Source organism: Porites lutea, chromosome 10, assembly GCF_958299795.1.
Source record: "Porites lutea chromosome 10, jaPorLute2.1, whole genome shotgun sequence".
Taxonomy (NCBI): domain Eukaryota; kingdom Metazoa; phylum Cnidaria; class Anthozoa; order Scleractinia; family Poritidae; genus Porites; species Porites lutea.
The window spans coordinates 2,166,344-2,187,875 of NC_133210.1; the positions used below are offsets into that span (position 1 = coordinate 2,166,344).

Genomic DNA, 21,532 nt, shown 5'->3' on the forward strand with positions numbered 1-21,532 from the left:
GCAAGTGAAGGCGACAAAAACGTCATGAGAAAGGACAATAACGCGAGGGAAGTTACTATTTGTTGACGAAGTTTCAAAGCTGTACTTGCGGACTACACTATGGCGGATTATGCTTTCTTGCGCTCGATTAGTTAGGGAAAATCTCTTTTTATCCTCTCTTTTTTAGAAATGAACATTGACTTACCATATCTGCACCAGTTAACAGTGTACACAGAATAACTTAAGAATGGTTTTATCCGGACTTTTTTCCTGCCTGCAGCACAAACAATGAACTTTTTATTTTTCGTAACAATGGAAGATCTGATTGTTGCGTCATAGTGTTGAACTTTTCGCACGCTGCGCGAGCGACATTAGAGAGATTAAGATTCACGTTTACGGCACACGGCAAACGGCAAACGTCAGTTGAGAATTTCTCAAAATAGAAAATAAGCAGATAAAAACAGTCCAGAACGATTCTTTTGGATAAAACTGGCATAAATTTACCTATTTTTGTGTAGAAGCAATAAACAGTAAACGAAAAATAAGGGGAAAACTTGGTCACGTGGTACAAATTCACGTTTGCCGTTTGGCGTAAACGTGAAACTTAATCTCTCTATTACTCAAATCGTCCGCGCGCGCAAACTTGAAACAGTGATCTAAAACTAGATTAATCCTGGATAGAACAATAGTTTTAACACCATCACGTCTTGAGTCAAAAATCTAGTTTTCCTTTTAGATACTGCAAGCTGTAAAAAGGTTTTATTAGGAAGCCTCTTAAAAGTCCTGAAAGTCTCAAATTAAGAGAATAAAAAGGACAAACCTTTACCAAAAGGCCAGCATGAGCTTCAGAAATATGAAACTGAATTTATATTGTTAAGTAGTGAATCTGATGAGCCAACATAAATTAGGTAAAATAATAAAATTTTCGCCCATCTAAAGCTTCAGTAAAGGTCGGTACATACTAGGCGACAAGTTGAAGCAACATGTCGCGGCGACGCGTTGCTATGGAATGCCGTTTGTATCAAAAATACTTCTTACCATATATAAACCTTTACATTAAATATATAAAACATTTTGCTTTATGAATAAAACTTCTTAATTTTAGTCTTAAGGTTATAGTGCACAATTAAAACTTGTTACAAAATATACAAAACTTGTTGAAAAATATAAAACTTTTCACGATATATAAAACTTGTCAATATATATAAAACTTGTCACGCAATCCTGGGTTGGTTCGCAGTCTCTTTTTTAGTCCTCAATTTTACATGCATTTTGCGCGATGAATTCAAACGATTTATTGAAGAACTTCCCTACGAAGAGTTGAGGCAAAGTATTTTTACTGAAGAATTAGAAGTTGCGGATCGGTTACTTGCCCTTTCAGAAAGGATTTGCCGCCAATTTGTGTTTTTCCTTCGCATCTTTGAGTCTCTGAACTGCGATATCAGTGAGGACATAACTGAGCTGATCAAACAACTCCTTAAATTGTACGAAGGTCTAACTAGAGAGCGCGTAAATTGGCTTGAGGAAGGCCGTGATGACAATAGTTTTCGATGCCAACCCGAACCCGTCGACGAAGGCAATGCAAGGTCAAGAGGAAGGCCGCAGTAAACACAAATTCGTGCCAAATCCTTTCTGAAAGGGCAAGTAACCGATCCGCAACTTCTAATTCTTCAGTAAAAATACTTTGCCTCAACTCTTCGTAGGGAAGTTCTTCAATAAATCGTTTGAATTCATCGCGCAAAATGCATGTAAAATGGGGGACTAAAACCCTTTGCCAAGCAACCGCCCCTGCACCTTTCAGGATTGCGTGACAAGTCTTATATATATTGACAAGTTTTATATATCGTGAAAAGTTTTATATTTTTCAGCAAGTTTTATATATTTTGTAACAAGTTTTAATTGTGCACTATAACCTTAAGACTAAAGTTAAGAAGTTTTATTCATAAAGCAAAATGTTTTATACATTTAATGTAAAGGTTTATATGTGGTAAGAACTATTTTGATACAAACGGCATTCCATACGTTGCAGCGATAAATCGCTTGGTGTGTACTGGAGAATTTTTGTAAAAATCTGTCTCTGCAACAGAATTTTGCCGCCGCAAAAAGTCGCACAAATTGTCTGATTTGATTTTTTGCGACTTGTTGCAGCTACATAATGTTATTGTGGAGACAGATTTTCTGCAAAAGTCATGTAGTACACACGAAGCGATTTGCCGCCGCAACGTGTTGCTGCAACTAGTCGCCCTACCTGTACAAACAGAGAGAGTGCTGCCACTTGCCGCCTGTTTCACTTCATGAAAATGGGCGCTTCCACCTTCCGAGGTCCAGGAAGTAAAATCACCTCGCTACGAACTTCCTGATATGGTAAGACTGATAATGCGAACTTTCTCCCGACTGAACATTGTAATTTTACACCGCTGGTATTTTACCCCCGTAGTTTTGCTTCCCCCCCCCCCCGGAAAAAAACCACCCAGGAATTATCCCTAGATATCGGAACGTAATGCACTGTCCTACAGCGATTTTCCCGCCAAAAACCTCTGTCAGCGGAGTTAATCAAACACATGCGCCGTTGAGGCTAATTTCCAAAATGGCGCACATGAGCCTGGAACAGTATCTTGATCAGGTTTGAAAAGCAGCTAAATTTCTTTGCTCTGAAATCATCGGGTGAAATACTGACATCCTTCTATAAAATATATTAGGTGGAAAGAGGGCTTGTGTCCAAGAATGGTGACATTTTAGCGGTAAGCGTCGTAAGCGTTGTTTGTGTGGTTTTAATAGAGGAAACTTCCTGGTGTCACTGCTGGTGTATAGGCTTAACTCACTGACTGTTGTATGTCATTGTAGCAAGAGAAGTTTTCAGTGAACTGTCGTGAGTTATGTAATTTAAAATTTCTTTTGTTCTGCATGGCAATACTCTCGAACAATCACATTTTTGACCAAACCAGTCAAGACTCTTGTTTGCAGATGTTTTTCTTCAGTTCACACATATAATACAGTGTAGGGTACATGTGCATGTCTTATTTTGCACTTTATGAAAATAATGAGAGTGGATTCACATTCTGATTAGTCAAAAACCTATAATTTGTTTATTGGACAGTCAGAATGAGACTAACCTGCGTAGCAGGCGCTTAGAAGAAAAAGGTGCAAAAAAGAATGGGGTGTGTTAGGGAGACACACAAGGGGAGAGGGATCGCTGTTTTTACTTGCTTTCTGAGAGTGCGAAAAACTCCTTGGTTAATAGGCTCCCGAGGGGATAAGTGTTTGCCTTAGGCAAGAAAACTGTCAATCAAAGAAAAGGTGAGATCGTTTTTTAAATATGTAATACAATGAAGGTCTTATTACAACAGTAAATGGTATAATCAAAAATCAGATCTTGGAGGTCACTTATTTAATAAGACTATGTGGCTGTAATCTCAAAGAAAAATTGGATTGTGCCAAATGGTGTTCATAAAGGAGTGATTTGACATCAAATACCCATTAGCAGAAGTGGTGACAGACAAAAGATTTGCTGAATCATTGAAATGAAGATCAGAGGAAATATTCTTTGTTCAAAAAGAACTTTGCAGCTTACATTGTCGATGAAATACATACCATCAAGACCTACACAGGATTGATGAAATGAGACACTTACTAGGGGGAAGAATTTCAAAAAAACCTCTCGCTATTTAGCATTGATATCATTAACTTGTATGCGACCTGATGACTGATGTTAATGTCTCATTACTGTAGCCCATAAAAACGTCTTGCTACAGTTTACATCCTGAACTTTAGGTCCCTTTAACAAGACATGTCTGCTCAAAAAATTAATCAGCTACCACTTTGCACAAAAGTACAGTCTGCAATGGTAATTTTTCCACATACCCTGTGATCTTTGGTGTCTGTACTGTTGTGATTTTGCAATCTCAGAGAACAATATACAGTCGACTCCCGATAAGTCAAACCTTCAAGGGAACGTGAAAAAAGTTCGAGTTATCAGGAGTTCGAGTTATCGGGAGCTCAAAGAAAATAGCCGAATTAAGGAAAAAACATTTTTTACTGTACAGAGAACATTTTAATCACATTTAATTGTAAATTTTGGTTCGAGTTAGGGCAAGGTTTGAGTTTGCGAGGGTTCGAGTTATCGAGAGTTGACTGTACTAGCCTTCTATAATACAAAGCATGCATTCTATAAATATATCCAGGTTTTACTCTGTTTTTTCGTATTTATCGTGTCTTTGGTTAAAAACATTAATTATTTTAATGCTGTGTGTTTGTCGTTGGTTTATTTCTCCATTGCTCTATAATCAGATCACATAGCTGATCTTTATAACAGATATTTAGACTGAGGATATAAAAATATAAATAGAGGATATTACACGGTGGCGAGAAGATATGAATTTTATGTTCGAGTGGCAAGAACAATATCTCACGAGTGAGCGAAGCGAAGCGAAGAGAGATATTGTTCTTGCCACGAGAACATAAAATTCATATCTTTGAGCCAACGTGTAATATTCTTTTTATTATATGGAGAAACCAATTCAACAAAAGCAAAAGGCGGGAATCGTGACGTCATTGAAAAATACGACACTCACAAAGGTGACATACGGAAAATAAGTCACTCGGGTCCCGGATGAAGTGGCGTATGGAATCTACGAGTGGTTTAGTTCCCAGTAAAACACTCTCCTCCATATAATAATAAATAATAATAATATATACCTTTTGTTTGTGCGAGGTTGATCTGGATCATTTTAAGTCAAAATTTTTGACAGATCACACAGCAGCTGCTAGATAATTAGAAAGAGGGTGGGAAACCATTTTCATAGGCTTCTTGGGCAGGCACTCCCTCTCACCTCACATGTTCGCCTTGAGCACTGGGTTCTTTCTTGCACCCATTTTTTTCAAGCACCTGCGATGCAAGCTAGAGTCAGTGAGACAGATGAATTACTTTTGCAGAGTCAAAGGTTGTAATAATATATAAATAATTGCAATATTTCATTTACTACATCTAAGCTTACAAGGAAATCAAATCTAAAAGGCAGCTGAAGTTACATACTGGTAAAACAACTTTGGCAATAGCCTTACGCACACTCATCCTTAAAGAGTTATTTTGCTGATAAACCATCGTAGTATTCATTCAAACTATTTTGCTGTTTCTGATCGGCTACAATCCCCGGCTAATTCTTCCTAACCGGCTAGCACTGACTGAATTTGGAAGGTGTGGGCAATAATGTGCCAATTCGTTGGTATATTGCTAGCAGCCTTGTTTTCAGGCAATAACCAGTTCAGTTATGCAGAACTTAAGAGTGCAGCAGCTTACAGCTGTTTATACCTGTAGCTGTTTATGCCTGAGTGAACTGAAAGGAAGAGATGTTCGTGGCTATCCAAAGATGAAAAGCTGAATTTCTGACCACAAAACAACTGAACAGAGAAATACAATAGTGAGCAATTCCTTGAGGAAGGTCATCTACTTTTCAAGGATTATATGCAAGGAAAAAACATCTGTTTATATCTTAAAACCATACCAAGAAGCAAATGTTTGAGGGGAGACTACAATCTAGTAAGGTTGTTAAGAACTTGCCAGTAGAAATATTTTGAGTGAGTAATAAAACAATTGATGAATTCAGTTTTCATATGATGTGAAGAATTGTATGGATCTCTTAGGTTCTGGCCTCAGTAAATAATATTATCCTTTTTCTGCATTACTCTTTACACCATTTTCAACCTCATTCAGTAATATTATTTGGTGTGTTGAATATAACCAAAGTTTTGAATAGTGCTATCCCCTGGATAGATCACTATCCATTTGCTAATTATTAAGGAAAACCAATTACACTATACTTAGGAAAAAGATTAAATCTCTTTATCCAGTGGATCAGGTTACCTACCTTTTGAACAACTTGGCCATGGATTTGGCGTAGAGCTTTTGAACAACTGAAAATTACTGTAGTACTAAAACTAATATGTCTTTGTGTCACAGGAATTGCTTTCATTTCACCATCCACACATTGCAAGTCCCAGACTTCAGGTACATGTATGAATTTTATTCATTGTTTATAATCCCTGTAGTACTAAACACAGTCTTCTTATTTTAATGTACGTAACTGTACTGTCTTAAAAGTACTACCAAGGAGTTTTCATAAAATTTAAGGTGATTGATTAAAAAACAATGCTTGTACAGCCCCATCTGTGAAAGGTTAGAGAACTGTGCTGTCCTCCTTTTTACTCATGCCATAATGAATCTTTATTTATAGTTACCAGATGCACAGGTTCAGTGTGAGAGGTGGTTTGAACAACCCTACGATGAAATGGTAGCTTCACATCTCAGGTATATACTATTGTAAGAGGATCCAAAATGAGTCATACTTGTGTAATTGCATTGAATGGGATCTCAGTTATTTTACAACTAAGATACTATACAGAGAGGAGAAGTGTTACATCACATTACCATGGTAGCAAATTTCTGGATCACAACAGTAGGAAACCTAAGCAACAATGACGATGATGTTTTTGAGAACGGTTAAAAAGCAACAGGTTTATATTAGAGCAAATTTGCACATGCATCACACTTTTTGTACTTCTCTTAGCCATTGTTGCATGACAGCAACATGAAAATTCCTAATTTCTGGTGCCCGCCTGATAGATTATGAGGACACAAGACAGCAATTTTCTTTTTCTAAACTTAGATACAGTCGACTTCCAATAACTCAAACCCTCGCTAACTCGAACCTCACGCTAAGTCGAACCAAAATCGATCTCCCCTGGATTTCCGTCATACATTCACTGTAATTTTACCCTCAGTAACTTGAACCCTCGATAACTCGAACTCCCGCTAACTCGAACCAATTTTCGTTCCCCGTCAGGTCATTTTCTATATAATTTTACCCTCAATAACTCGAACCATGTTTTGAGCCCTTAAAAAGTTGGGAAAAAAGCCTTCTACTGGCGTCCGAAACATTGAATTTTGAATTTCCTATTGACGTGTTGTAGGAGTATTGTTTACTAGTGGAGGCTGATGTTGATTGTCACAGGCTAACGTGAAGCAGCTTTTCTTCTCAAAACAGTAAAATGCATGCTCTATTTAGGCCATGTTTTGTTATGTTACATTCTGATTTATAATCTAGAGGTATCTTTTAATTTTCACTTGACATTTCTACAATTAAATGTGATAAAATGTTCACTGTGCAGTAAAAACTGTTTTTTACCTTACTCTCAGCTATTTTCTTTGAACTCCCTATAACTCAAACTCCTCATAACTCTTTGTTTCTTTGGCTCGAGAGAGGAAAAAATAACGCCTGATACATTCATCTAACGAGCCGTTAACCGCCCCCTAATTTACATAATCTAACGTCTCCTTGACCTGTCATGTTATTAGCTAATAAGCGTTTACCATACGGGAATCAAATTTTGGCGCGAATATTATCTATATATAATATAAAATCAATTTTAGGGAAAAGAAAATTTTTGAGTACGTCCATGTTCAGATGGCGCTTCCTAAAAAGAATTTTAAATGTTGTTCAAATACTACTAGCTGGAGCTGCCGTACCTTTATTTAAGAGCTACAAATTATAAAGAATTTACTGGTTAAAGCTCGTTGAATTCGTTCTGTGCCGAAAGCAGTGAAAAAAAAATTAGGCTGAAGCACCATATTTTACGAATCTGAAAGGTGTTGTGAAAGCGAAGATCACTCAGAATAATTCGCAGGTTTCTGAAGGAGGAATTACAGTCAAACCAGGTCAAGATTCCATTCATGAATTGATTATTTGAAAAATGAACCCGTTTGTCGCTTCTGTAACTTGTAGCCGGTATCAAATTGCATTCAAATGATCGGTGAATTTTTGACTGCAACTTTTTAGTATACGATGGGATGGAAAATATTTCAATGGGTGAAATTTCTATTTAGGCATTCTTCAAATTCAAGAAAACTGAGCCGGCAGAAATTTTATAACGAACTCGCGTGTGTAGTCACTGCTCATGACGCAAGCAAAAATGCAGACTGAAATCAACAACAACTAACGGATGGCGGCATTTTGGCCAATTGGAACAGCGCAAATCATCTGTATTGTTTCCTATCCAATCAGAAAAAAGTCCAGATTCCGGCTTTTTTACATGTGATCCGACAAACAAATGTATCATGCCCTCTTCCCGTGAGAAACATAAAGGGATAATAGGGAGAGGGCATGATCTCAGGCTATTGTGCCACCAGTCTTTGGCTCTTACATGTAGGTCGGCATTCCTCCATCTCCCAATGGCTGCTGAATGATGCACATCCGTTCCCTCCAGCATGTGTTATTGGTCGAAAAACCAATCAATGATGTATTTGAAAATGTAACAAGAACTGTATCTCACTGGGCAGTGATTACTGTCAATATGACCCGTGGCTAAGAACCTGGTTTTGGAGAACCTGTTAGGCTAAAATTTGCTAGCTTGGCCCCCTCTATACAAGAACCTGTTTAACTTAAAATTTGGAATAGGTTCTTAGGTTCTTATTTTCTAAAGTGTAATAAGAAAAAATTTTGTACTCTTGGGCAAATAAGATACATCTGTAAGTCAACATTCAGAATCCTCTTTGAAGACCTAGGGGTCTTATTACTCCAACTGTAGTGTAATGGTATGCAGATTTTACTAAGGAATAAGCTAAAAATACCGCTAGATACTCTTAGCTTCAATGTTTTTTTTGTTCTTCAGAAAACATGAACCTATTCAAGAACCTACATAGCCTAAATTTGTATTATTATTATTCTTTAGGCTAACTTGGAATAATATAGGTTCTCAGTCACAGGTTTTTACTGTATTACAGTATTATTTTTCTGCCAGTAAGTTAGAGTAAGTGACCTTACGTGTAAATTGTCTTAAAACAAGTTTTCAGTGGGAGTTTGATGCAGTAGTTAAGAACAAGAAAAAACAGAACTTTTTTTTACTCATTTATGTGTGTATCATTGATTTTACTTGCAGAGCTGTGTGGGCTGTGGCAAATGGTGATTATGTTGAAGCACGAGCAGCTCAAGCAGTTGTTGTTCAATATCCTTTTAGCAATTAACACTCTACCACACTGTACTTTTCCTCTCCAATAACAGTAGAAATACATTCGAAACAATCAGGTGCAGCAGTGGTCACTTTGAGGTAAAATCTGAGACTGGGTCAACCGGTGTTGTGTCAAATTTCCATGTCTGACTGTTTTGGGGAGGAATTTTCATCAAGGAAATTATTTTTTCATGTATACTACTCTCCACAACGGCCATCTTGGGGACAGAAGAAAGTGGCCTTAGTGAAGAGGTGGCCATTATGGGAAGGTAGAGGTGTAATATGACAAATTTTTTTTTGGGAGTACAACATACTTATTGTGTTAAGTTCATGCTTGCTGTATCCCATAATGGTAATCCACTCATTATTTATAATAGAGATAAAATGCATAAATAATGTAAATAATTTTTGAGGTGTGCAACTTTATAGCTATAGGTGTTGTAGACAAAGTGAATATAATCTTACTGCAGCAGTATGCAGTATGCAACGTGTCATACAGATAAAATTTTATGACCATTCTTGACCTTTTCATCAGTCGCTAAAAAAGCTGGCTGTTGTCGAGAGGTTATTTGGGCAGTTGGGGACCTGCTTTAGTGGCCATTGCTGTTGTAGAGAGGTGGCCATCACAGAGAGGTTTAACCCTTTAAGCCCCAATATACATGTACAAATTCTCCAAACCGATCTCAATACATTTCCTTAAAGAATGAGTTGAGAGAGTTTGATAAAAGATCTAAGCATTTTCTCTTAGGTGATCATTTTATTAATTCTCATAACCTAATCTCTTGACATTGTATGGATATTGTTAGGAGAAAATTGATGTTGGTCACTATTGGGACTTTAAGTGTTTTGTCCACTGGGACAAAAAAAGTGGCCATTAGTGGAGGTTCCACTGTATTACCAATACAAATTGCCTCACTTTCTATGTACAACTACTATTTCACTTACTACATATGTTGAGAGAGTTTAACCCTTTAAGCCCCAATATCCACATACAAATTCTCCAAACTGATCTCCATACATCTCCTTTAAGAATTAGTTGAGAGAATTTGATAAAAGATCATGGAATTTTCTCTATGATGATCATTTTATTAATTCTCATAACTTTATCTCTTGACAGTGAATGGATGTTGTTAGGAGAAGATTGTTGTTGGTCACTTGGGACTTAAAGGGTTAACCCACCATGACAACAGTGATAATGATATTGGCACAAAAACTTTTTCTTCCATCCTTTGTAAAATGATAGCATTAACTTATCCAGTATGTAACCTTTAAAATCTGTCGATTCTTCCCTCCATTTAGTTTTCATTGTCCTAAGAAAATAGTATTCTGTAGACAGAGTTAGGCTGATTTCTCAGTTTGGCCTAAAAGAATAGAAAACAATGCTTTAAATTTGATCATGCCGAAAGCTTTCTTGCACTCTCCGCTCACACTTCATATGGTCTGTTCTGTTCAATACATAACATTGGTTCTATCAGGCTTCACTACTTTAGTTTTGTTAAAGAATTATTTTTCTGGTGTGTATTATTCTACCTAATGGATACGAAACTACTGAGTAAAGATGATTTGTCAATGAGATGACATTTTGCTTTCCTTAAAATGTGGCACAACTTTCACCCGTGCTTTCCAGAGTCAAAAAGATGAAAACTGGTGAGTGAATAAATTGTTGATATATATATTTTTTATTGTTGCTTGCTTGCTTAATGTCATCTCTGCTTTACTTCACGTATGGTCAGTTTGATGTGCTTCTATTTATTTTTAATTATTTATAATTACCTTTAGGAGAGCTTGTGTCTAGTTTGGTCAAAGAAAAAAACTCAAAAAATGAGGAAGAAATGCAGACTAGAACTCTCACAACAAAACTCTACAATCTCCATGCCTTCCACTACTGTATAGAAACAGGGTTTAGCTTAAGTTTCTGTGTATTGATCACTCAGCCTATTTAAACTGACTGTGATCTGTCATTTTCAAATAATTTTGACTCTTTACCTGTTAGGGCCTTGCCACTGATGAATGCTGTCACATTAGATTTGAGACTCTTTGCAATGCAGGTAATCCCAAGTGCACTGTTTACAACATACACTGTACACCCACATACAGTACTCTATGTCCTTTGTACATATAATAGGTGTAATAAGAAAATGATTGTTTCTTTGTAGTACTGTCAACTCTTTCTATTTAGTTGATGGACACCATTGGGATAAGCACTACGTGTAAGTGTCTGTCTTAGAGAGATGTCTGTCTTACAGAGAGTCAAATGATGGGAGTAAAGACAGGCAGGGACCAACTCTAGGTGTCTATTTTACCGAGGTGCCCATCTTATAGAGGTGTCCTTTAAGAGAGAGGTTGCCGTAAAGTGCATCTTTTTACCTCTTTTGCTTCCTGGTCTGGAGCTCAAGAACTATTATTTAGATCATACTGAGCTAGGTGCTTACCAAAATCAGACCTGACTGGCCAGCTGGTCATTTTGAAAATGAAATTTATAGGCTTTTGTTGATAGTTTTCATTAAAATCTCATCACTGCCATTCTTATTACTTATGAGCTTACTGATATAGCTGGGCAATCTTCTGAAAATCCATATGGGCTGGTCTAGACAGCCAGTTCTGACTGATGGTACATGTAAGTGTTCAAAAGACCCAGTTATGGTAACCTGAAATGGCAGATAAATTCAGTCTCTGAGAAAATAGATGCAATTCTAGTTAAAATTTAACATTGGGTTGAAGGTCATCTGCAGTTGAGAAATTGGGCGTGGTTGTGCAAAAGTGATCCTTACACTGTACTATTTATTGATACCGATAGGCAGACAAACAGCTTATTGAAAGCAGACAAGGTAAACCTGGTGAAATGCTTGAGAAAGCAGCTGAGGTTATGATGGGCTGCTTTAGGGTCTGTGCAAGTGACAGGTAAATTGAGTAAATTACTAGGGTACAAAGAAAGTCAGTTTTACGGCTTGTCCTTTGGGCAGGCTGTGGCTAGCATGTAATAACCCAAGAGTCGTTTTGACTAGCCCAAAAAAAGATTTTCACACGCAGGAGCCCATTCCTTGTAAGTTGCGGTAACTTTTCAGATCCAAAAGGCTGTTTGCCATGTTTGCATTGTAGATCAAAATTTCAATAATTTTGAAAAAGATACAGTGAAACTATCAGTTAACAAAGCAAAATTGAATGGTTTGTGATTTAGGAACTGTACTACTTTTCAACAGGTTTTGATTGTAAAATTTGAATTTTGGCCTGAAAAGTTACCAGGCCTTCAAGAAATGGACTCCAGGACTGATTATAATATGTCTTATTGTAATTTGAATTTCGCAAACGTTTGTCATCCTTTTCAATTAAAAGATATAGTGCCTTACAGGTGTATTATTTCCTTTAAAGCCGTTCATCCCTTGATGTTTCCAAGAAGTGGGGCATGTTAGCGCTTGTCAATCATTTGTTCAAGATTTACTTTAAGGTAAGTGATGGTTTAGCTTTGTTTATGTACATGTAAGTTAGTAGTAGTCATAGAATTTCTATTTCATGTAAAGAGTGACATGCAGGCAAATGTAGAACATATTTAGCTTCATTGCAATGTACACTGTAGCTCAAGTCACATATACCGGTACATGTATTTTGTTTTCATTGAAGGGCAAGGGTATAATTTTGTGTTCATAAGAAGAGTTTTGCCCTGTAGTGTGTATTTCAAAGTTGGGGTCTTCTTTTTTTGTGTAGAGGTAAAAGCTGTGATTTTTCCTAGAGAAGGGGTTTGCTTATAATATAACAGGGTTTTCATTAAGAATTGTAGTAGCAGGAGGAACGTGTAATGTTACAGAAGAATATTTTGAAAGAGACTCCACGTCTGAATAAAAAATTATCATATGCTACTGAACATTAGTTGGAGAATGCTCCGATCTCCGATGTCTAATGAACACCCTGTTATAAGCAATGTTACATAACACATTTATTATTCTGAGACATCTTGAAGTGCAGCATCTTTACTAGTATGAAGCTTTCTCTGCCTTATGCCTAGTAAACTATTTTTTGAATTCAACTATGATTTGCAGATTAATAAACTTCACTTGTGCAAGCCTTTGATCAGAGCAATTGATAGTGCTCCAATCAAAGACCAGTTTAAACTGGCTCACCTGGTTACCTACAGGTGAGTGTCTGTTTAGCGATATAACAGTATTAGATTTCCCAGGTAATGTGTCCTTGAAGTTTAATAGTCCTGGAATTCAATTTTTTCCTGCTGGTAATCTGAACCTACAGTAAGTTGCTTCATAAGTAGTGATCATTGGATGTGGCTGAGTATGATATAAAGAATTGTGTAGATTGAGGAGGATGGGGGATAATGCCCTTTAAGATATGTCCCATTCTTCATGTTATTAAAATCCACACTTTGGCTGCTTTGGGTGCCATGGCGAGTAGAAAAAATGTTGCTGACTAGAACTGCAGTGTTTTTCTTTTTTTGGTGTGGGGGTGGGGGAGGAGGGGCGACAAATGTGCCGAGTCCTAGTGTTTTCTACTTTCTTTACTATTTCGTCTTTCACCGTGGCTGCTTTCAGAGCTGAGTAAACCTTGAGATGTTGGATAGGAATAGTTAGGCAGCCATTTTCTAACTTTGTTTACTATTATTATTCACGTAATGTTCTTCAAAGTACTTTTTTTGGTGAACAATATTTTATGTCTGGCAGCCATTAGTTATTTTTATAATTTTGGATAGCCAAAAGGTGACTTTGAAAAAGGTTGGACGTGAAGAACTGTCATACAGAGGCCAAATCCACTTCCAAGCTTAAAACATGCTTACTTCTTTTTATTATTATGGCTAAACCTGTGAGCAAGATGAAGCAAATTCTATATTGTTCTGATTAGCTACCAACTTGCCTGCTTGGGATTCTCATGTTGATTTTGCACGAAAAAGTGTTCTTTTTGAACATAATGTATTAAAAATCCTTTATTGATCAAGCTTGTTTGGTCAAGATGGCTGCATATTGGCCTTGTTCTCTCAGTCCATAATATGCAAAAAAAGAACTTGGCCAATCTGCAGCCATCTTGAACTCTTGCTTTGTCAGTATAAATACATATGTCCATGTATAGTTCTTGTTGTCAGACATTGGCTTGTTCCTTGGCAGTTTTTGGCTTTGAAGGGATGTTTATTCTGACTAGCAGATATTCTTAATTGTATAGCAGTTGTCATCCGTTGATTGGTATTCTTGTTTATTCTTATCATGCTTTTGATACAGTAAACACCGGCATATAAGAACACACAATTTCGGAGGTCAGGCTGATTGAGTTCTTATTTATCAGGTGCTTAATGACAAATCAGCCTCAAAATGTCCTTAAAATGTTCTCAAATTTTTCTTTAGTAATACTATCCAAAACATGTTGCTAGAGGTATATTTAACATCTTTTAGGAAACTAAAATAAATAATTATTCTGTAATTTGATTATATTAACAAATGAAGTTATCTGACAGCAAACATAAACTTACACGTTTTGTAATTATGACACTTTTTCCATTTTATAAGAACATGTTACAATTTTCAGGCTGATCTTGTTCTTATAAAAATGGGGCTTTATTGGCCAAATTTCAGCCTGGTGTTCTTAATCCATTTGTTCTTATATGCGGGTGTTTACTGTACTGCAGTGCAGCTAATTTTGTTTTGGCATGATGTGCATCCCTTTTTCTTTCTATATCAATACGACCGAACATCTTCCAAAATTTGGTGAACCCTAGCTGGTTACAAAGAATTAGCCAGCTGATATTAAGGCAATTAAAAACTGAAAAATATTTTCATTAATAATAAAGCATATTCTACCTGTAAGTCAGGGATTTGCTGACCAGTATGGTATGTTTTTGGTGTACTGGGTTAACTTTATTAGAAATGTTTGCTTTTAACTTGGCACTGTTACAAAACATGTACATTCTGTACTTTTAGGTATAAGGAAATACTTTCTCCAACATCGGCTCTAGTTCAGTCTTATATTAGTCTCCCTTGCAGCCTTTTTTGTCTTATCTTGTGACACTCCTCCCCAATCTCATTTATCTGATAAAAATGGTATCATTATGGGGATCTTGAGGGATACATTTTAATGGTTTTGTTTAGGTAATGTTTAAAAAATATTCTTTTTGTTTCCTGTACCTTTACTAGATATTTTGTTGGAAGGAAAGCCATGTTTGATAGTGATTTCAAAGCTGGTAAGATATTAGAATGATTTATAACAGTTTTGAATTTGCTCTGCACAGTACAGCTGTATGTCATCAACTACACCTTTGAGGAAACTTTTCTAGATTATTATGATAAAAAAAATCACCCCAAAATTAAATCTTTAAGTCAGCCCCTTGTTTCTCTCTAACCAAGGCTATTGCAGCAAATCTCTGTTTGTACTAGTTTAAAGCTTTTAAACTGTCACTGGTGGTATAAGAGCAAATGTACACTGAATGAGAGATGTGTAAGGTTTGCGGTGATGTGGTCTTGAGTTATTTTTGCTTTAAGTTTGGGTAAATTTTGAGTGGTACAGCTGTATGGTTGTGAGGTTTCCAGACCCTTGTTATATCCCCTGTTATGAAAAAATATGATCTTGAGATGGCACATAATTTGTAGTGTGAGGAGCAGTAATAGGGTTATTGATGTTGGCAGGTACTGGACAATAATAAGTCTCCTCAAATTATCTAATCACTCAGATCTTAGACTTAACAGAGGCTCTCCCCCGCTTTGCAAAAAAATTGGTGAAAGCACTTGATCTTCTCTTTTTTTATGGCTGGGCACTAAGCACTTCAATATAAACATAATAATTCTCATTTTTGTGGACTCAAGTTTGTGTTTACCTCTCTTTTAGCTGATGAATTCTTAACATTTGCATTTCAACGCTGTCACAGATCTTCCAGTAAAAATAAAAGGTAAGGATAAGCTGTGAATGTGCTTTTTTACACAATAAAAGAAATAAAAATTATTTTTGTGCGAAATTTAATGTAGTGTTCCTTGTGATAGTAAGTTCTTGTTACAACAGGGGTAATTTTTTATAGTGTTTTTTTTTTCAATGAAGATAATGCTGTTATTTCATCATTATTGAACTCGAGACTAGTTGTGATGTTGAGGCATAGTGAGAATTAGCTTGTGCAGTGGATTTAAGCCTTAAGATCCATTGATTTTTTTCAGTCTATTAGTCCAGTGAATATCTTTCCTCTCCATCCAGATCAAATGGGTTCTTTGCCCGCTATCGTATTTTGAATTCATGACTGTTTGGGTTTTGCAGGGCAATTTTAGTTTATCTCATACCTGTGAAAATGTTGCTGGTAAGTCAATGGCTCAACTGTCTTTTGTTTGACCATTTTTGTTTCTGTCAATGAACCTGGCTAAGGTCCCAGAGTGCGAGGGCGCTCTAAAAAGTTATATACGAGGAGTCTCTGCCCCAAGGTCCAACCCCTTACCCTTTTACATGTGTACCATAAAATTTCCGAAAATAAGCCCCTCCATGTATAAACCTCTCCAAATATAAGCGCCCCCAAAATCGTAACGCAAAAAAACCTCCGTTAAATCGCCCCACCGAATATAAGCCCCTGGGGGGGGGGGGGGGGGCGCTTTTACTTGGAATTTGCCCTCGAATACAAAGTGAAACAAAGCAAAAATGATAAATTTCCTTCCCACTACACCCTAGCCCAATCGATTTTGAAACGCAAATTTCCCTCCATACATAAGCCCCTCCAAAAATGAGCCCCTCAAAAAGGGCCTTTGAAAAATATAATCCCAGGGCTTATTTTCGGAATTTTACGGTATACCACTTTTATTTAAAAAAAGGACCCCTTTCGTATATCCTCTCTTGACAAATGGTACCCACGCCTAGTATAGAGCCCTGTCCAGTGTCCTTGCTGTCTTCTGTCCTCTTCAGGTTTTTGCAAAAAAAAAAATTGTTTAATGACTCCTCACTTTCAATGTTCGATCAAAAGTCATTTTCAGTAAGAGTATTGTAAGTAAACCTAAACCGCAGATACTTCGTTGTTGTTTTAAGCATTAATTATTTTCAATGAAATTGTGCGGTTAGATTGTAAGTTCAACTTTCTGTTAATAACTTCCTGTGTGGTCTGGTCTAGGGTTATATGCCAAACGAACAACTTCTGTATAAATACAACTTGACTCAGTTTCTGGATGTTGTCAGAGCTGTCAGGTATGAAGACTGTCTTTCACCCTTTAAACTCCAATATCCACATACAAATTCTCCAAACTGATCTTCATACATCTCCCTTAAGAATTAGTTGAGAGAATTTGATAACAGATCATGGAATTTTCTCTATGGTGATCATTTTATTAATTCTCATGCCTTTATCTCTTGACAGTGTATGGATATTGTGAGGAGAAAATTGATGTTGGTCACTATTGGGACTTAAAAGGGTTAACGTTTAAACCCTAATATGGACCTTGTCATTTTTGCCGTTTCTGCTAGTGTTTTTAGTGCATTTGCATGCATGCAGATAAATTTACAGTAGCCTGCAGAACTTTCTCAGGCTAGCACGAAGCAGACATGAAGCGCGAGACACGCGCGACATTTTTTCTCGCTCAGAGTGACCTCTATAAGCTAAAGCAGTAGCTTCTTTGGTTTTAAGGGCTAGGGGCATTGTTTGTGTTGAATCATCTATTGCTATGTTCTTCAACCACAGACCTTGCCTGGAGAGCTACTGACCCTCCCAGCGCTCAACGTCCGCTTCATGCTTGCCTGAAAAACGCGAAAAAATTAGCGCCCGTTGTGCAAGTTTAATTTACAACGAGTGTCTTACGTTCACTTTCAGAATGGGAAATCTTGCACTTTTAAATGAGACGTTGGATAGACGACAGGTACTAAGACATGTCTCTTTTGCACTGGCAAAGCGTGTTTGTAGTTAGACACTTTTTTTTCTTTAATTTCTTTCATAGTTTGCCAATACATAATACACACTTAGTATTGACCGGAAAGCCCTAAACAGGAAACAACATCCCTCACTGAAGGGCTACCTAAATTCACAATAAATAAGAAATAAAAAACAACTAAAAGAAAAAATCATAAATACCTAGACAAGTGGCAATCATGTGCAATATTAAACTAGAATATAATTAAACTAGTAAGAAAAATAAATTAAGAGAATGTAGAAATATCCTTCATTTGTAGAAAGGATTTCAGGCAATCCTTAAAATTGTCTAAAGATTCAGTTTTTCTTAAATGTAGAGGCAGAGAGGTCCATGACTTTACTATTCTAAAGAAGTAAAAAAATTTTAAAACATTAGTTTTTAGTTTTACCCAAATAAATTAAAGTCAGCGCGGGTAGGAAGTCTTTACTTATGCTTTATTATGCTGAAATATGAGGTCTTCAAACATCTGTTAGAAGTTTCTTAGAAGAATATAATTTATTTTGAAGAGTTGACTCTTAAAGCTCCAGTTATGGTAATCACTGACGTTGTAGTAATGAGCCGGAATACAGCATGCACTTGTGAGGGATGAATGCGCTAACCCCTGTAAAGCTAGCATTACTGTAGGTTTGTGTGCAAGTTATTTCTGCGTTATGCTTCATGTCTAGCATTGGTTACTATTTTCCAGGTCTTCTTCATACAGTGCGGTGTTTACCTTATCCTAGAGAAGTTGAAGATCATTACGTATAGGAATTTATTCAAAAAAGTGTAAGTTAATGTAGTTTTTCTGCAAGAGCCAACAGCCCCAATCAACCTCCATCATCTTCTTTTTTAGTTATTTCTTTGATAGGGCGACATTATTCTAAGCGAGGAAAATCGGTCGGATTTATATTGTGGCTCTTGGTCAGTTTGTTGTTACTTTATATGTCGAAATGAAACAGACTATGGCAAAGGTCCTGGCTATAAATACATGTATTTCTCAATTATCTTTTAGAAATTAAATTATAGAAGTATTTACGCTAATGAAAAGCGTTTCCAACTTATTTTGTTTCAGGAGCCTTCTTTTAAAAACTCATCAGTTACCCTTAGATGCGTATGTTGTTGCTCTTAAAGGAATGAAGGTAAATAAACCCATTTTAAAGGGGTCGCTAAGAGAGTTTGTCATACAGGGACCTTTCTGTTGGTTTTCATAATAACTGTAATAACTCATTTAGGATGTTGGATGAACAAATTATTTGCCGTCTAGACGTTTAGACCGCGAAAAAGTCGTATTTTTGCGTTTACTCATTCGAAAACAAGCTGTCGTAAAACGAAAGGCCTGGAGGGAATGTGAAAACGGGCGTATGAGGCTTGCGCTCTTCGCCCGAAAATGTCGCGCCTTAAGCCTTGCAAAGAGCGATTTCGAGAAAAAAAAGCACGACTGTTTTGCAGTCCAAGGCGGGAAGAACGGGAAATAAAGCAGACGTATTAAAAGTCAGACAAACTGAGCGTGGTCTGAATTTAAGTGCGTCTGATCAACGCACTTAATAGACGTCTTTGTGGTCTCAGACTTTTGATCTGCTGAGTGTAAAGACTCGTCCAGACGTGTTTAACGTCCTCAGGGGCGGATCCAGGATTTTTTTTAGGAGGGGGTGCACTCGTCTCTTGCTCTACTTCAACACCAATAAACCACATAGTTTTTTTTTTGGCAGAATACAGGTTGTATTAGAAAACCGCAGGTCATCTCGGGGGGGGGGGGGGGGGGAAGGAGTGCGCACCCCCTGCACCCTCCCCCTAGATTCGCCCCTGGTCCTTTAGTATAAAAACGGCCATTATAACTGTTGCTGTGAAAGGGTTGAAGAAGCATGGCAAAGAAATCGAGTGGGCCATGATAGTTATTTTATTCTAACTTTACTGTATGTTTAATGTGATTGTAGGTTGACGACGTAGACGTTATTGAAGTTGAATGCATAGTGGCAAATCTTATATATGAGGTGGGTAGCTGGGCGTCATCTTTCGAGAGATTTCAAACCAGACGTTTCTACGTTCGGTATGCATGTAATTAGCACGAAAGTACAAATTTAGGACATTTTTACCGCCGTTTTACGTGGTCATCCAAGCCACGCTAACCTCGACCTCCCGCTCTGCAGTCAAGCGCTCTACCGACTGAGCTGTTGTAATCCACATGATCCACCCGTCCCCCGTAAATTCTAGCCTACATAGGCTAGTAAATTCGTGTTGACAGAATGTTTGTTTGGAAAGTGTCGATTCCTGGTAGATGTGCTAGAAATGGTTTTTTGTTGAAGTCTGGCAAAGAGATGTATTTGGAGAGATTCCTTTATCTTTTTTGTTCCCAAGCGCACTCGTTTGATTCTTGAGATGTATGTTTGTTTCTTTCTTTTGTAGGCGTGTGGGTGTCCTTGTTGTAAAGTTAATATTAGTAACATTCTTTTTTGTCTCAGGGTTACATCAAAGGCTATATATCCCATCAACATCAGAAGTTAGTGGTTAGTAAGCAGAATCCATTTCCTGCCTTAACAAGCTTTCTCTAGCCAGCCACTTCAGGGATTATGGTTTAACGAACTCAAACCGTCGCGAATCCTCAAAGAGAGCCTGGAAAGGAGCAAGCCGTTTCAAGAACATGCAGTGATGTTTGCGTTGACGACCCTTCACAGATTTTGACAGTCGAAAGACGCCATATTAGAAAGAAAGGCGAGACTCACGCGCAATTGTTGAAGTTACGAAGCATTTAGGACCGAAACTGAAACACGGCTAAGACTTTTGTTATGTGAAAAGGTTTTTCTGATGAGGGTTTTCGCGACGACAAAGAGGCTGTTTTGATCGGAAGATATTGCTTGTGTTAATTTTCCTGCCACTGAAGTGGTTTTCTTGAGTCCCATTTCGTTCACGAAAATTGACTTGCAATTTTTACGATCAGCATTTTTATTCACTTCATTAACGGGTGACTGAACATTCTAGTGAATACTTTTTCCTGCTTTATTAAGTTATATCGATTTCGTGAAAATATGAGAGACCTTAGAAGCGTATGTCCATCAAGAGAATGGATTAATGTTTTAGATGTCAAACTTTACATATACCGCCGGCATCCAATTCAAATGAGGTAGAAATGTACCTTTTGCCCCTTATCATAAAACTCGACGTCTGAAATTGGCCTAGCCCGTGAATACAGCCGCCTTTCACCTCTCGCCGGCGCAAGGAACGTTTTGAGAAGATGTCACTTGCGGCTGTGAACGATTAGAGGCGATCGTAATGGTTTTATATAACCTCGAAGCTAAACAGTTCAGTGGTATAGGTAGAGAGAACTTGCCTTGCTTTAGCCGCTTCGAGTGGAGCCCTACATCTTATTTAGTACTTTTTCTAAGGGTCAATACGATGTTGTTCAGAATAAAGTTTCAGTATTTATTGAAATTTGTTATTGTCATTATTTTTGGGCAGCAGGGAGTGTCTTTACGCCGTGGACACGGAAAATTGTTTCTTTTTTTTGTTTTTGTTTGTTTTTTTTTATAGCAAATAACCCATTCGTCCATTCTTGAGTACTTTTTTTCACAGTCTGTCGATAAATTGTTAGAACAGCAGCAGCAACAATAAAACATGTGGAAAAGACTACAAAGGAACTACTACGTCGAATAATTTTTATATACAAAATGAGTACCTTTTAGCCTGCATAAATTATGTCAGACTTGTCAAAAACTAGTTAGTGTCTA

The 21,532-nt window shown here is 37.2% G+C and overlaps 1 protein-coding gene across 1 annotated transcript; it reads left to right on the forward strand.

The window, feature by feature from the left end:
• Nucleotides 1-2,553: 2,553 nt before the first annotated feature.
• LOC140950790 (PCI domain-containing protein 2-like) lies at nt 2,554-21,207 on the forward strand. The gene is made up of 19 exons (XM_073400018.1): nt 2,554-2,602; nt 2,679-2,720; nt 5,936-5,983; nt 6,210-6,283; nt 8,911-8,976; nt 10,585-10,626; nt 10,973-11,027; nt 11,777-11,880; nt 12,349-12,424; nt 13,014-13,108; nt 15,102-15,148; nt 15,790-15,850; nt 16,207-16,246; nt 17,042-17,115; nt 17,735-17,780; nt 18,517-18,596; nt 18,883-18,949; nt 19,745-19,801; nt 20,270-21,207. The coding sequence occupies exons 1-19, from the start codon at nt 2,567-2,569 to the stop codon at nt 20,357-20,359; spliced, it is 1,200 nt and encodes a 399-aa protein (XP_073256119.1). The 5' UTR covers nt 2,554-2,566; the 3' UTR covers nt 20,360-21,207.
• The last annotated feature ends 325 nt before the right edge of the window (nt 21,208-21,532 follow it).